This window comes from Bombus bifarius, unplaced genomic scaffold (assembly GCF_011952205.1).
Source record: "Bombus bifarius isolate JDL3187 unplaced genomic scaffold, Bbif_JDL3187 scf7180000008050, whole genome shotgun sequence".
NCBI lineage: Eukaryota > Metazoa > Arthropoda > Insecta > Hymenoptera > Apidae > Bombus > Bombus bifarius.
The window spans coordinates 184,005-201,396 of NW_022884416.1; the positions used below are offsets into that span (position 1 = coordinate 184,005).

Consider the following 17,392-nt stretch of genomic DNA (forward strand, 5'->3'; position numbering starts at 1 on the left):
ACCAGTCTATCGGTCGTTCCTTTCTACCAATTATTATTATCTCGACCGTTCTCAGTAGCGATTTTGCATTAAGTTAGTTGTCTTCTTTTATGTTTTAGATGCACGATGTATGGACATTGAAGTGTGATTGAACGGTACCTCAGGCTGGAATTTAGGGGTCGCTGGCTGTACGTTTGCAAATGAGATACTGCTTTCGCTGGATCCTTCGCTGGAGGTGTAGAGCAAACGTTATGTAACTACGTAAAATTCAGTTAGTTGAGTTAGTATTTTCGAGTTAGTACGATTAAAGTTCCAGAAAAGGAAAATTGTGTAAGTTTCTTGGATTAGAGGCGCGTAGAAATAATCGTTGATTTCGTGAGAAACTTATTGAAAATTATTGAAATGTATTCTTGGCTGCAATCTTAAAATATGGCTTATATCGAAAACTTCATGAGCATGGAAGAAGCGAAGCAGAGAAAAGATGAAATAACTTGTTGGCAACCATAGGCAAATAAATTAAAATAACAAGAAACAAAATTGTACGAGTCATCGAGTTAAAAATGTGTAGAGAGGCATATTATGTATGTTCTTCGTTTATTGGAAAACTATGAAGAACACCGAAATATACCTAAATCTTGATGCCAGTCTTGAGATTTGTGGAGACTTATATTAAGACAACACTTAAGTACTTACAGCACACTCGAATAAAAGAATCGAGCGTCTACATGCTCGACTGCGCTGGTATCAAACAGTTCATAAGTCATTTACTTTCAGTAAACTTCAATGTTAACAAATTAACATAACTTCTTTCCTGATAAGGATAATGATAAGAATTTATAACAATTACGATTACGAGTTCAAGGTCCACTGCAATATGCATGCAGCAAATTTCGTTTACATATGTAAACTAACATCCAAACGATATTGGTTATCATAATATGCTAAAAGTCATTTTTAAATATTACTCATTTAAATTTCATTTACACAAGGACAATCTTTTGACACGAACTTCTTGAAATTCTTGAATCTTATGGAATAGTAGTAATTGTAAATTTCCTATGAAACAACGATGGTTCCAAATTAACGACTGACACTACGGAAGAATTTAACAATTCGATTTCGAGTTTTTCGCCGATAATATACTTGGCTACTACCTGCATAAGAAAACGACTGATAAAAAAGATCTATCTTCACGGAACAATTATAATAACATCGCGTGCCGTCGATACGTACGTCCGTACATTGGTAAAATAAAAAAGACACTTAGAACACAGAATTACGAGCTACGCGAGTCTACCAGACGAAATTTAATGCTTCACACGTCAATCGCGCGATATCCTATATAGAGTGGTGCACCTGCACGATCCATGTCAGTCAATCCATATCGACCGCTTTATCGACTATCAGCCGCGGTGCACGCTCGCATACTAACAGGTAGCAAATTTACATTCTCAACCGCTCGTAAAGTATGTTTACATCATGATACGTCGAGTATATGCAATAACTTAGAAGTAATAACCCAGCCTATTAATGCGCCTATTGTAATTAATTACCATTTTCATACGATATTTCCTTTGATCCGACAACAATTCTTGGTTAACGCTGTTTGTCTTTTATTCTCGATTCCTTAGATTGATACTGAATATATTGATAGCGAATAAATGATCGTTCTGATAATGTTCGAATTCTTATTTAATTCTTTCGTGTATGATCTTCGCGGTTCTTTAGATTTTATAAGTAATGGCGGATTAATTTGATAAATTATTGTAAATTGAGCCTATTTCCGGTATAGTGGATTTTGATATAAAGACTAACAATGTCCCATTTTATTCTCTTCGATGTGTCAAATCTTATAAACAGTAATTGATTGATAACAGATTTTGAAAAATTCTATTGTTTTTGGGATGAAAAATCGAAGCTGAATCGCTTCGCTGCAAATTGCATCGACCAACGCCATCAACGTTCCGTCCAGCAACGGAGTAATCGTATTACGCTTTGTCGTGGCCGAGCAATCCTGTTTTCGCTTGTCGTATAATTAAACTGCGTCGCTGGACGCGTCACGTCGGTTTGATAAAATTTCGGTAATCAACTTCCAACGTCCGTCATTAAGAACCGCGTCTATGATCAGGATTTCATCGTGTTTTCATCATGATCTGTAGTTTCTTGATCAAGATCCTGACCGAGCTATTCCTTGCACGCGTGGCATGAAATAATGAAAATGACGAAACAAGATCTTGCCACGACTTTTATGAATGGCTTTACGAGCACGCGATATTTTCAAAATCATGACGATTCATGACGTCGACTTCGTTTACCTAGAACGTAAGATGGAGAGAGGAGGCAGTTACCGAAGCGGTATTAACGCAATGGAAATATTTTGTTTGATCAAAATTTTCAAATTTGAGGATGTATAAAATTGAGAATTTGAAAACTCAAATGTCTGGCAAAATTTCAAACTTTGATAATTTAGATGTTTGAAAATTTCGAATATTTCGAATATTTCGATATTTAAAGATTCGAAAATTCGAAAAAATAAAAATTCATTACTCGGTATTCAGGTAGCGAGACACAGAGCTTACAGCTACGAGAAATAGTAGTAGTAGTAGAAACGGAATGAACGCAATCTAGGATAACGATAGCATGTAGTTTCTTGATAAAGAGAGGGGAATACCCGATGCGACGTCATTATGGAACGGTACGTGCTTTCCCAAGACTTTTCTTACGAACTCGGATTCCTTCTGTTCCTGAATTTTCCTCCATTATTCCTGGGAATCTCGCTCGATTAACGTTAATCGCAGAAATTTCAGTATCATTAATTGCTAATTTTAAATTGAATCCTCCGTGCAAATAAAATTGTACAAAATGACTTAGATATGAAAGAAATATCAAGATAGCTTATATCAAAATAGTTTTCCACGTTATATGATTTAAAGCATGATATTATATGTATAATCCATTATCGTGCAAATGATGTTTAATATACAAATTACTAACAATCGGATAACTACAATTTTTATCGATGTATATAATAACCCTTAACTATCTGTACATCTTATCACGTAAAACATAGGATACATGTTAAACTGAAATCGACGAAACTGTAGAAACGCTGCGTGCTCTCCGATTTCGCTGATCGTTGGATATATTATAGAAATCGATATTTTAAACAACTTTTTCCTATGCACGTAAGAAACGCGCTCGCTTAGTTTACGAGATATTCGCGAAAAACTGCTGGTACGACACGGCGTATTTCACGGAGTATGCGTCACTATTGGTTGCCCACCACCGGCCGCTTATCTTCTGTTTATAAACGGTAGTTTATAACTTTGGGAAATGGAAAGGAATAAACTTTGGGTTTATAACTTTATAACTATGAGAAAACTCGAAGCAGCCCGAGCGCAACTGCATATACGAGGCTGCGAAAAGTATCTGTTATAACTCGATTAAGAGCGAGTATCATCAATGTATTGGGTTTAGGTTTGGCTCAGACTTTTCAATGCAACCGTAGCAAGGTGACACCCTGGCAACGCTTGCACGAAATGACAACTATAATTTTATTTCATAAAATAACATTACTTATTCGTTCGTCCGTAATTTTTATAATTAATTTGTTGTTACTTCACGCGGACGTTGACGACCGCCTCGTGGCGGCAGAATTGAAAAATCTGACCCAAAGCTGAACAAAGCAATAGTGATATAAGTTGTAAAGTTACAACAAATTGCATTCTCGCAGCTCAGACGCAGCCTCGCACATGCATATGCACGTTGTGCACGGGGAGTTTAAGCTCGCCCAATCCTCGTTTATAAACGGAAGATAAGCGGCCGGCAACCAATACTGACGCATACGCTGCCACGGACGCGCAACTATGGGCAAAAATACACTGTACCGGCCGTTTTTCGCGAATATCTCGCCAGCTAAGCGAGTCCACCCATTACAGGAGAAGGAGAAGAAAGTTGTAGAAAATACCCATACATTTCTACAACTTATGCAAAAAATCATAGAAATCGGAGGGTAGGCGACGTTCCTACAGTCCCATCGTTAAATGTCCTAAAATTACACATTTATATAATTCATTTAATATATATAAGATATTTTATAACGAGATATACAAAAATTAGGAAATGATAGCGACGAAACCAGTATTCATTTAAAGGATGTCTGTCGATACATTCTCAAAACAGCTAGATAATAATTAAGACTGCGCAAATAAATAACGATCTTCTGGTGCAATGAGGGAAATACGATCGATGATCGTTCAGTCCTTATACGATGCAAAGGCACGATAAACTATTTGCAAGTTGCATAATCTTATTTCTTCAATTACTCTTGCTAACCCTCTCATGCTTACCGTTAATGAAATCGCGTGTTTACCAAAGCAGCGGTAATTGAGAACAGTGTCCAAAGCTTTCGTAGTAATTAATTATAATACATTATACCGCCATATAGTTCGGGTCTTGCGTAACTATAGTTTCATAATATTTCAAGTATTCTTTTTCCAACAAACATAGATAACGTAATTGACACAACAAATTGTTGAACTTAGCTTGGGAATAAACAGACCGAAAATTTCTCTAATTATGAGAAAAATATGACTTGAATTTTTCAGGAATGATATATAGCGAAATATAGTTAACTTTGCACATACTATATACTTATTTATTTATTTAAGATGATTTCACTGTATTTTGTTATATTCGATTGAGTATTGTGTGTGATATGCGTATGTGGAATCGGAGTATCGTAATTTCGTAAGGAAAGCGATAAAAATATACAGTTAACCAATTTTTTCTAAATTTTTATAAATTTGAGATTTTTTTCGGAAGAGATAATTCAATCCTAAATAAAAATATAAAGCACCTAAGATTTATTAACACAAACGTTAAACACGGATTTCATGATATTTATGCACAATAATTACTTATTTATGCGTGCTAGTATATGAAATTTTCAATTTACGTTATGTTTCCTCTATAAAATCATAAACGCCCGTAAAAATGTATCTTGCCTCTGTGCGGCAACGACGAACACTGTTTGTTTATAACTAAACACAAATTAGTAGGTATTAATTCTTGAAAAAAGAATAAAAGATAAAAATTATGATTTCTGACAAGCGCAAATCAATAGAATAATAATGGCGCTGCAATCATGATAATAGAATGTACCAATTATACAATAGCGCACTTGACAATCTAAATACTTCCATATAAAACTTTCAACTTCAATTCTTATAAAATTCCTATAAAAAGATTCGGCAATTTAAAAAAAATTAAATCTATGTCTAAAAAGACTAATCCTCGAAAAAGTCTTCAAAGAAGCCCAGTACTATAGGCAACGCCTCAAAACGCGCAAGTTCCGACGAAGCAATGAAAAAAACAAAAAAGGAAACGAAACCCGAGGTTGCACGTGTCCAGTTAGAACGCGAAAACTCGTCGAGGCATAAAAGATCTAGCAGCTGGATCTGTTCTAAAGACTTCAGAGACTAGACAAAGGGGTAGAACCTCGCTTAAAGGGGCGCAAGATCGTCTGGAATAGAAACTCCGTTCCAGGTCAGGCCAGGTGCATTTTTTGTAGTCCTGTCACCGTGTCCCCTTGGTAAAACCGTGAATTAACTATACCGCGTGACGCAACTTTCGCCCTAAAATATCGATCGATTAATTTTTCAAGTTTACTTCCGAATTTGGAAATTCCGCACCGCAGACGTGGACTTAACGATGCAAAAATGTAATTGGCATTTATGGTATGTTAATTGTACGAATTGGTAGCAACATAAGGAAGGGGCCTCGTTCAACAGAATCCTCTGGCATTAAGAAGGATTTGCATCTGAAGGTGTAATAAACGATAACGCAATACTTCTACGATAGCCGCTCGGATCATTACAGCACATGATTGAAAGATCGACGCAACATGCATTTTATCACTGTCCTCGATGTGATTATGTGAAACTTGTTTTTAGCTTGTTGGTTTGCGTTGCTAAGTAAAAATGTTGCCCGCTTGCTTAGAAAAAGAAAGATTCTTTTATTTATTATTAATTTATTATTATTTATGTATTATTAAACAGTCAGCACTAGTATCAGTTCTAACTTGAAACTCGTGACCTACGAAATATTTTAAGATCACAGATCCAAATTAAAAGTTATTTAAAAAATTTCATGTTCTTCGCTAAGGGGAATTTTTGTAACACTATAAATTGTTTAATTATTCTATCAACTTGTATCGTTGTATTTTTATCACAACGATCTTCAAAGTATTCTGAATATTAGCATAGCCATCTTGGTATCTTAACTCTAGGAGATGATATACACTTTCGAAAATCCACATCTCAAAAACAAGGGACACGAAAAAATAACTGACCCGTCCACCAAATATTGATCGAAAATGTTCGAAAAAGCCATTCCTTAATTACGAGTAACGTAAATTCCTGGATAAGGTTGGATAACCGGAAGCTAGCTAGGAACGAGGAGGAATCTCATGAATTCGGCGTGGGACGTGTTTTCGTGACGTCACGGAATCAATACGCCATCCAGTCTCAGCCCACCACCTACGTCACCAATGACACCATCGCTTCTTGTCTGTGTTCAATTACTGGAAACGAGGGTACCATGTCGTCGTGGGTCGAACTTGTTCTTCTAATGCAATTTGCCAAGTGCACGGCGTCGTTTGCAACTGGCAAAACGCGTTCAATTACCACGGCAAGCAAGATCGTACCCTTCTTCCTTAATTTCACTCTATTCATTCGTGGATATCTGGTGAGAAAGGTTTCTTAAATCGCAAACGTAGTTTTCGGATCGCAGTTGAAAAGGAAATGTGATTCTTTCAGGAAATTCTTCTTTGGAAAAATTTCCCAGTTTGGAGCATTTGTCACTAGTAGATCGTTCGATCGATCGGACTGTTTGGAAGATCGATGGTCTGGATGTTGGAAAAGAGATCGAGAGGATTTTTGATCACTCGACACGTGAAACCGAGATATAGCATAACGAGCAACAGGTCTACGTTATTTTTACGCTCTTTAAGAAAGTAGAGTTTTTTTTTTTTTTTTGTATTTTACGCTGTGTATCTTTCGCCTGTATTCCTCGTATCTCTGCTTTGTTTTAATAATGCCACAATTCAAGAAATATAAACTTTAAAGAAGAAGTGTTTTGAAATTTATAAAGACATTTTCCTGAGCCATAACCGTACTATCGTATGTTATCGTATAGTTGTAAGGCCAAATTGATAACGATATATGAAATAATTTTGCCCTCTGACGTGAAGCATTATAAATATGCTGCTTTACATGATAGAACATGCTGGTAAAAAATTCTGTAAACTTTGTATGCAATAAAAGCAAATGCGAAAGTTTTTGAGTTGCCCCGCCATAAAAGCAAAGCAACTATACGAAATCCAAAATATGGTAGATGAAGTCAAGAATATGAATTTGCATAAAAATCAGCGGTCTAATCAATCTAACACGTTCCAGGATATAAATCGGTACACAGCATTATTCACATTCTATTCTTCCATCACGCACAATATACTATATACAATATACAATAATTGCAATATATTTAATATAATTAATGATAATACAATAATACATATTATACCAAACGCTTCTTGAAACGGACAATTCATCCACGATGGTCATGGCCTCGTGCAAGGAGGATCTATTCTTTACTACCTGTTAATGATTCCATCTGGCGAACGTTTCCTTCACGATCGAATAACATATGTATCTCCATCAAACGAGAACGTGACTGTTGATTCATCTGGACTCATAAGTCATATACGGTTTACAATAAATTTGAAAATTTTCGCGTCGCCTAATTACACGCTTAATCATCGATAGTTACAATAAAGATCATAACGTGAATAATCATTCCGGGTAACGGACGTTTAGATTCCTGATTCTCGATTTGCTTTCCAAGATCGAGTCTGCTTTAATTTGTGGATAAAGTTATTTTTATTATTGATAGATCTACAAACTTAACAAACTTAGATAGATAGATTTGAAACTTAACAAATTCCGGAACTTGAGAATTTGAAAATTTTCAATTATGAGAAAATAAAACTTAAAAGCTTACGGTCTTGGAAATTTGAAACTTGGATGTCTCTTATTTGGAATATGATGGCTCCCACTTATATTTAAGCTACACAATGCTGGATACATGCTGCCATCTTTCGACAGTCATTAGAATATCGTAGCATTTTCCCATACGACGTCATCAATAACGTCGTAACAATACTTACAGCACGTGCGGTATAGATTTAACCTCTCTCTATCGTTAAGGATAAAAGAAAGAAATATCTGTCTTGATAAATTTCGTACCTTTCAAGTATATATTACTCAAAAATTAGGTAGGAGAAGATGGGTAAATTGGGATTGCGGTTAAATAGCCGGAAAAAGGCGAAACGTTGGCCGAAGGGTCAGAGCTCCAGCTCTAATCCACAAACTAAAAAGCATCGGGAACAGGCATCCTGGATGTTCTTCAAAGATTCAACAGGTATAAACTTACAAATATCAATGATTAGAATTTTTTATGAATTTTCTTTTGTCTTTGATATTATATTAAATTTTGTAATTCCCTTAGCCTCTGCGAAGCCTGGTATAACAGAGGAAAGTTTAAAAAAACACAATGCTATTCAAGGGATTGAATCACAGGTAGAAACACCTGATAGCAAAGGTAACTCTTGGGAAACATGTACAGAAAACACTGCTGATACCTTTGCTACCAATTGTTCAAATATATCATTTAGTAGGTTAGTGCATAATCGTACTTAAATCAAACTTAGTTTTAAATATCAGCAATATGTATTCGAAGATATTATTAAATGATTAAATTATTAAATTATTGAGCGATTAATTAAATATTATTGTATAATGATTTTACAGGTTCTTACATCATTTTCAATCGAAATCACTGTTGCATAAGGAAATGTTAGCTGTGTTGTCCGCTGTAACGGAGATTATAAAACAGCATGGTGGTAATGAATCTAGCACAGAATATTTTGCTGCATTGGTATGTATTACAAAACACTTTTTAACCCTTTGCGAACGGGGCTGCACGACGAGCGGGTGTCGCTGTGGACAAGAGGTATTGGCACACACAATTGAGAAAATATACACATTGAACGATTGCGTTGTTGAGGGTTCATCATCGCCGTGACTATCGCTAGAAATATTGAAATGTCTGAGCTATGTCCCTATTGGACAGAGTTTATTTCCACTGTCTGAAGCACTGTTGTTGTCTTCTATCTTGTCAGGTTCAAAATAATATTCGTCATCACTACTGTCACTATCGAACCTCTTCTGAATCTTTTAGGCATTGTGTACATATAAGGTATTATAAAAAATATATAAAATTTATAAAAAGCTTGTCGATTCGTCTGGTAATGCCATTGAAAGACTGAAATTCGTTCTCACTCGGCCATCATCCTGCATCGCGAGTTTATGTTAAACGGAACATAAGATTTCTAAAGATCTATAGTTTTCTCCCATCAAAAACATAGCACTGTTTAGTTTACTATATCCATGCGTAAGTACGCATGAGATTATCGCTCAGAAAAATAGACGTACGTCAGACATCTCAAAATAAGTACCCGGAACTGTGAACAGACTCTGGCGGCTATATGCCGATACTCGTTCGCAAAGGGTTAAGGAAGGTATGGACAAACTAATTATAAATATTAATATCTTAGATGAGCACTTTGGAAGCGATTGAATCGGATATGTCAATCGCAGCCACGCTCTCGTTATTAGGCATGGCCCTAAAAACTGTCCCAAAAAATGTTTTAAATATCCAATTTGGATCTGCAAGTGGAATTTTCTTACGTATCCTTGTTAAATATGCATCGTCGGAAGAGCACTTAATACTTCGACATGTAAATCGTTTTTCATTCTATTTCTTTATATGATTTTAGATATTACACCAAGGCATACTATCTATATTTTTCATTTTTCACAGTGTATTCATTGTTTATCTTTGCTCCTTCGAGCACAAGAAGCAGCCACATGGTCTAGTTCATCTACGATGCAAGTGTTGGATGTCATTTTATCGTTTAGTATACACTATAAACACAAATTACGACAATCGGCACAACATGGAATATGTACCATATTAAACGGTAGCACGAATTTGAATAAAGAAATTATTCAAATAAATTGGACAATTTTTGATAAACTTTAATATTACAATGTTAATAATTATAGGAGGTGATATCATGAAAGGTGAAAACCCACCGCAATATCATCCAGCTACTCCATACGTTGCAAAATTCTGTATTGGTCAACTTGACTCCGAGTCCGATGGTATTACAAATGTTCTTCGTGTCCTTACACTACTAAAAGACATTTTCCATCATTTACCAAAGATTCATGTGAAGGTATTTGTCAACATTTGTTAAGGAAATACATATATTTATATTATACAATTACGAACTTTTGTTTTCCAGACTATCAGTGAATCTTTATTGAAGCTTATGACTATGAAAAATGTGTTAGTAACTTCATGTTGTCTACAAACCTTTCATGGTTTGTTCGTTTCTCGACCATCAGAAGCTATTCTACCAGTACAAAGAAATGGGCAAATCATTACTGCCTTATATGATTATCAACCTCCAGCAACTGATACACAACCAACCTTAGCATGGCTAACTGTAATGCAAGAAGCGTATTTAAATTTAGCGCAGTAAACAAACTTTTATATTTAAACTCCTTATATCCAATTTTATTGAAGAGATAGTAATTGCTGAATGTATTTTTCCTTTATAGCAATTCATTAAATTTATGCGCAGTTCTTTTACCAAGAATTTTGAACACATGTAGTCAATTGTGGCTTTCGGGCAAATCGGAAGTTATATCTGGTTCTTCGCACACGATAAAAATTTTATTACAAGATTGTGTCGGTAAAATGTGTGAAACCGAAGAATCAATGAAAACGTAAGATTAGATTTAATTATTATTCTTCGTATCTATAATTTATATCTCATCATTTATATCATACTTTTAGATATAAGGACACTATCAATCAGATAACTTTTATGATCCATCAAGCATTAGGTTATCAATATTTGGAAGCTTGGTGTTATATTCTTGATTTAACAGCCCTACTGTTTCAGGTAATATCGATTTTCTGCTTCTTATCCTTTTGTCAATGTTGTACAATTCAACGTTCCCTTTTATTACAGGTAACTGGTAAAGCGAGAAGTCCGCAATTAGTAGAAATATTGAGAAGTCTAGCGGAGTTACGTGATTCCTATAATTTTTCTTTGATAAATGACGCAGAGTACGCTATTGGCGCTGCGATAAGAGTACTCGGACTGGAGACAGTTTTAAATTTGATTCCATTGAAAGCAAGTAATTCTATATGAACCGGATTATGCTTAGAAACAAAAACTTTATTTTATAACTACAGTAATATAAATCTCTATTCTATAGGTATCGGACAATGCGATTAATTTAAAAAGAACTTGGTTACTACCATTATTGAAAGATTGTGTGCTAGGTGGGTCACTTACTTTCTTCATGGAAACATTGCTACCTATCGCTGCATTGTGCGAGTAAGTATTTTAATCTATCTTTATTATAAGAGTATAAATTATCTTACATTGATATTTTTAATGATAATTATACTCAATTTTAGAAAAAAAGCAACCGAACCTGTAGGCGGGAAAACTTACGAATTTCTCGTTTGCCAAGTCTGGGCTATTTTACCAAGTATATGCAACAACGCTATTGATGTGAAAGATAATTTCAAGGTATATATCAGAGATAAATATAAAAGATATAGTATCAAGTATCCATGAGATAACTTTTATCTTGTTTAGAATATAGCTAAACTGTTAGGGACAAATTTAAATGAGAGAAAAAATTTAAGGATGTCGATAATGTCTGCCTTACGAAGATTAATAACGAAAGCACTTGAAGACGACAAAAAAGAAGATATACACGAACTAGCTAGATTTGCAAAGAATTATTTACCATTGTTTTTAAATCTATACACTACTAAGCCACTTGGAACTGACGAAGAAGGACAACGCTTTGCTACATATGATACAATAAGAGTAATTTGTGCATAGAAGGAGTAATTTTCTTTAAAGAGATTAACTAATATTTTGTACAATTACAGGTGTATCTTACAATTGCGGATAAGGAATTGGTACACGAATTATTCGATCGTGCGTTATTTAAGTTGAAAGAACCTGATATCGACGACTTTTTCAAAGAAAGTATTCACGATATAATAAGATTATTTATTAATTATACTGACATTAATAGATTAAAGACGTTTTACGATATGTGTGTACCACTTCTTAAAGAAATTTCTAAAACCAAGGAACAGAAGAAAGCATATAGGTAACTTTTTAATATATTTGGAATTAAATATTTTAATTATCTTTTCTGCAAAAACAAAAATTAGTTTTTACTTGTGTGTTCTTTCAGGTTTTTTGAAGAGATATGTGGCAGTGAGAAGGAAACGTGTAAGGAGTTTGTAGTCCAATACAGACGCGAGATACAAAAATTATTAATATCCTCGGCTACTGAAGTCGCAAAACCAAGCAGAGGAGTAAGTGCTAACTTACATACATTGTTCTATAATATCAGTTTCTTATGAAAATTTTAACAAATAAGCCTTACTCATTTTTTTAATTAGGCACGATTAAGATGCTTAATTCATCTCATAAAAATTCATCCACAACTTGAGAAAACTAAGTTCTTAGAAGCCATTGTGCCCGAAGCAATAATGTGTTTAAAAGAGTTAAATGAGAAATGTCGAACTTCTGCATACCAACTTTTAAATATTATTGCGGAGAAATTTGTGGGAAATCCTACACATTTTAATGACTTTGTTAATATGCTCATGGTTGGTTTGAGTGGTGCGATAGAAAAGTATTGTACCGCATCCTTGCTGGCGCTTTCATCCGTTACATATCATTACAATGGTACAGTATATTTCAAACTAAAGTTAAAATAAATATTTCGTATAAAAATAAATAATAGCATATTAAAAATATTACAACAGGATCTTTAGGTATAGAGACAGTTAAAGAAATCTTGGGACAAGCTTGTATTTTTGTTACAAGTCCGACAAGAGAAATTGCAGAAGCTGCATTGGCATATATCAAAGTATATATTACCGTGATGCCATCTCATATTGCTGCTTCGAATTTAAAATTGTTGGTTAGTAACAAAGGCGTTTAATTAATAACAATAAAAGGTTAGTAACAAAATCCCATATAGCTCAATAAAAAAACGAATTAATGAATTTGCAGATAGACGCTTTATGTGCAATGAACGATGACTGCCATAGGCATTTCAGACAAAAAGTACGAGATATTCTCGTAAAGTTAATAAGAAAATACGGAATGGAAACAATTTCTGGCATGATTCCAGCTTCTAATGCGATGTTACATAAGAGATTAAAAAATATGAATAAGGCAGAAGAAGCGAAGAAAAAGAAAAAAGAATTGAGGAAATTGAAAAAACAAGAAAATGACGAGGATACCGAATTCAATGCAAAGAGAAAACCTAAAAGGTAACTTCGTATTTTACTTTAAACGAAATTTTTCTTAAACAGAAACAACTCTATAATCTTTATTAAAATTCAGTATAGAAGAAATACTGGCGGATAGCGATGATGAGTTCGATGAAGATATGGACAATGAAGAGTCAAGGAAAAGGAAGAAAAGAACATCGCGAAAGGAAGCCTGGATTCATGAGAATGAAGAGATTGTTGATCTCGTTGATCCTGCGGCTGCTCGAAATATATCAAGTAAGTCTAGATATTTTTCAAAATTCGATTAGTCGAAGTTGGAATTAAATTTACAAAATAATTTTTGTAGCAACACAACCTACAGTCGCTATAAATTCAAAAATAGCGGCTATAAAACGGAAACATCGTGAATTTAAGACTACGTCTGATGGCCGTCTTATTATCACAGTAGACAATGAGAAAGATAACGAACCAGAACCCAAGAGAAAGAAGAAATCTGCACTTTTGTTGCACAGTGATTCAGAAGACGATTATGGTAAGAATTGGGGTTAGATTTGATGTTAGGAATTGTAGAAAAATGTAAAGTAATTCAAAGAAACAAGTGAACGAAGTCAATGAATTTTTATGTTACATGATCAGAAGATGATGTTCAGTCTGTAGCCATGTCGCAAGCAATGGATAAAAAACGTAAATATAGCGATAGTTATGATAACATTAGCGTAAGGAGTGGATCCACATTGAAGTATCAAGGTATAATAGTAATATATAATCTATAGTAAATTTTGGTCTGTTGTTTAATAACAATTTTGGTATCCATAGCAGGAGGATCTGGAATACATCGACCATTGAAAAGATCAAGAACAGAATATGTACCAGGAGCAGAATATAAAGCATCAAAGGCTGGAGGTGATGTTAAAAGGAAAGGAAAACCAGATCCATATGCTTATGTACCTCTGTCAAGAGCAGCATTAAACAAAAGGTAAATGATGATACCATGAATTTTGATTTAAGTTGAAGATACGCATTGAATTGATTCATTTTTATCTTCAGAAAAAAGAAGAAAAATGCAAGTAAATTTCAGAACATTATTAGAGGAGCGAAGAAAGGTGCGAAAATTGGAATGAAGCAAAGGAAAAGCTAAAGTATAATATACCATAAAAAAATTTTCAAAAACTATGCTTTTGTGGTATGAGTCTCTAATTATGAGTAGGTTTCACTGGCTATAAATTTGTAGATACATAAAATGCATGATATAAAGATGTACAAGAAATGACACTGAATTAAAAATCTGTGACGATTTATAACATGTGTGGATTAATATTAACAGAAACACTTGAGAAATTGACATATTGTTTGAAAACAAAGTGACTTCGTTATAGAGTAAAAGAATTCCTATATTACTATTTATTTGTCTTGTGCAATCTGTTGACTACAAATTAGCGCTTACAAAAAGATCCTTTTACACAGATGGTTTAATTTATTGCATATTTCCATAGAACAAATATTGAAATCCTTACAACTGATACAAAATAACTTACAAATAATTATATTAATATAGGGACCGGTCTTTTTTTTTGAAAGAAATTAATTATATGATTCTTAATTATATCCTAGAATCAATTAGATCCTATAATTAAGCAGTTCTATTAAGCTAAAAGTATTTAAATATTTATGTAAACAGAAACTCACGTTTCTTTTGCATTAGCTCTTCTTAGGCAACATTCTTTCCAGCTCTCCAGATTCGTTCATTTCTTTTACAATATCCAATCCTCCAATGAGTTCTCCATTCACATATAATTGAGGATATGTTGGCCAATCACTAAATTTTTTAAGTCCTTCTCTAACATCATTATCTTGTAAAATATCAAACGTCTGGTAATCTGTCTTACAAGAATCTAAAATAGAGACTATTGTTCTAGAAAATCCGCAACGTGGAGTGGTAGGAGATCCTTTCATGAAAAGCATACAGGGCGCTTGATTTATTAATTTCTTTAGTCTTTCTTCGAGTTTTTCTTTAGGTTTACATGTATCAAACGAAATAGAATCTTTATTGGTCAATAATTGGCGCTTAATTTTCTCCGTTATAGCTGCAGGATTAGCTCCATCGATTCTATCGACTATGGTGTTATTTCTTGTGAGAACAACTGTTGGTACTGCACTGATACCAGCTTTCAAGGATACATCAGGTATTTTCTCAGCTTCAATCTTGGCGAACCTAACCCCCTGATACTCGGCCAGTTTGCTCATTTCTTCGATCACATCATTTATTTGCGAACACTGATCGGCCCAGGATGCGTAGAAATGAATGACAGAAAGATCTTGTGACCTGACACGACAAACGAACATGACCTTGAAAATCACCGACTTAGCAATTTCCCTAGTTTATCACAGAATTACATCGATAAAAAATTGTGAATTGTGAACTTTTTCACATCGAACGAAAATAATATAAAGTCGTAGTTATCTTTTGTTATATTGCAATATTTAATCTATTTCATCATAAAAGTAAAAATAGAAAATATTTTCTTTCGCTACTTTGAACAATATTTCGAGTCAAATTGAATTGAGATTAACTGAATCTTTTATACAATAATATGGTAAAAAATGAATGATATTCATCGACTAGGTTATATTGTTTCTAGAAACTGAATTACTTATTATTTAGAATTACTCACTTGACGTAATTCTTGTATTCTTGTTCAGAATTAAGATTAGTGGTAGACATCCTGTCACTTTACTTTGTGTAATTGATAAACACGCGATAATATTATCAAGAAATATTCTGCAAATTCGTTTATTCACTACGACAGCTTCTACGCAACTTTTAACATCGCACTTATAAACGTTTTATATTCACAAATGCGAAACTACCGCGGCTGTGCAGTAGTTCGCCAATCCCCTACATTCTATAGTAGAATAGTTCTACTACACATGGTATTCTACAACAAACTTCATTAAATTTTTTTAATAATTTGTGAACAATACTAATTCATGGCTTAATTATCGTTACTATTTCTCTGTTATTTAACGAATAAAATAAATTGAAATGTTGTTAAGGAAATTATATGTATGTACACCAATTTTTGTTTGAATCTTCAATAAAAAAAGCACATAATATTTAAATTTAAACAATTTAGAAAACATTTAATTCAATATAAAAGATATAACATTTTTTTAGTGAAAATGGAACGAAAAGACAAATGTATTACACATTGTGAACTTGACTTTAAGCCACTGATTCTCAACCGAAAGGTAACGTAAACAAGAATTTATTCTATAATTTATTCCACGGTCATATAAGATCTCGACACTCATATACCGAAGCCTAGGGAAAATCTGGAAATTGAGTCTCGACTAGTTATAAAAAATCAATGTGGAAAACAAGAAGTTCTGTGCATGCGTGACATGCTATGAATGCCTTAAATGGAGACAAAGACGTTCTACTTATCTCTGTCATTCTCGCAAGAACACGGACTTTGTTGATCTTTCAATGTTGATTTTTCACGGCTAAATACGACTCAGTTTTCGGGCGGTTTTCCCTAATGAGTGTGCAGATCTGTTTATATAATCATGGTTTATCCAATGGGACGAGTCGGAAGAGGTACATAAAATCTCAAAATCTAGGGGAAACCAAAATTCAATTCATAGTTTGTAACACATATAAAATGGAAAGCTATTTTACCAAACATTAATTCCCCAATGTATATATCTCTCTGAGATGTTAACTGTAATAACCTGCAAAGAAGCTATGCAACGATATTGAAGAACGTACTATGATAAATCGTAGTATAACTTGATTTTTACTTGGTCAAGCAGTACAGTAATGTTCCGTTAATTGTTCAAGTGAATGGAACCTTATATGTGCAGTTATGGAAAGAAATACATTTCTAAGAAATCCCAAGTATTTCTCCCTTTATTTAGATAGTAAAAATTCGCTCCACAA

The 17,392-nt window shown here is 33.9% G+C and overlaps 2 protein-coding genes across 4 annotated transcripts; one reads left to right on the forward strand and one right to left on the reverse strand.

Annotated features, from left to right (window-relative positions):
- The first annotated feature begins 8,191 nt into the window (after nucleotides 1–8,191).
- LOC117208043 (RRP12-like protein) lies at nucleotides 8,192–14,755 on the forward strand. 2 transcript variants are annotated; one of them, XM_033448868.1, is made up of 23 exons: nucleotides 8,192–8,460; nucleotides 8,548–8,716; nucleotides 8,850–8,976; nucleotides 9,656–9,838; nucleotides 9,922–10,081; nucleotides 10,167–10,339; nucleotides 10,409–10,644; nucleotides 10,728–10,895; nucleotides 10,966–11,074; nucleotides 11,144–11,308; nucleotides 11,394–11,515; nucleotides 11,599–11,713; nucleotides 11,783–12,019; nucleotides 12,085–12,311; nucleotides 12,399–12,522; nucleotides 12,610–12,898; nucleotides 12,979–13,136; nucleotides 13,229–13,491; nucleotides 13,565–13,728; nucleotides 13,799–13,984; nucleotides 14,089–14,199; nucleotides 14,269–14,428; nucleotides 14,500–14,755. In XM_033448868.1, exons 1-23 carry the CDS (start codon nucleotides 8,325–8,327, stop codon nucleotides 14,588–14,590), a joined length of 3,873 nt encoding a protein of 1,290 aa, XP_033304759.1. In that variant the 5' UTR covers nucleotides 8,192–8,324; the 3' UTR covers nucleotides 14,591–14,755. The 2 variants fall into 2 exon arrangements, with proteins under 2 accessions (XP_033304759.1, XP_033304760.1); XM_033448869.1 differs by having other exon boundaries at nucleotides 8,325–8,460; nucleotides 14,272–14,428.
- LOC117208044 (glutaredoxin-3) lies at nucleotides 10,493–16,311 on the reverse strand. 2 transcript variants are annotated; one of them, XM_033448871.1, is made up of 3 exons: nucleotides 16,125–16,311; nucleotides 15,139–15,775; nucleotides 10,493–10,610 (listed from the first exon to the last, which is right to left on the reverse strand). In XM_033448871.1, exons 1-2 carry the CDS (start codon nucleotides 16,172–16,174, stop codon nucleotides 15,151–15,153), a joined length of 675 nt encoding a protein of 224 aa, XP_033304762.1. In that variant the 5' UTR covers nucleotides 16,175–16,311; the 3' UTR covers nucleotides 10,493–10,610; nucleotides 15,139–15,150. The 2 variants fall into 2 exon arrangements, with proteins under 2 accessions (XP_033304762.1, XP_033304761.1); XM_033448870.1 differs by lacking the exon at nucleotides 10,493–10,610 and adding an exon at nucleotides 14,839–15,059.
- Between the last annotated feature and the right edge of the window lie 1,081 nt (nucleotides 16,312–17,392).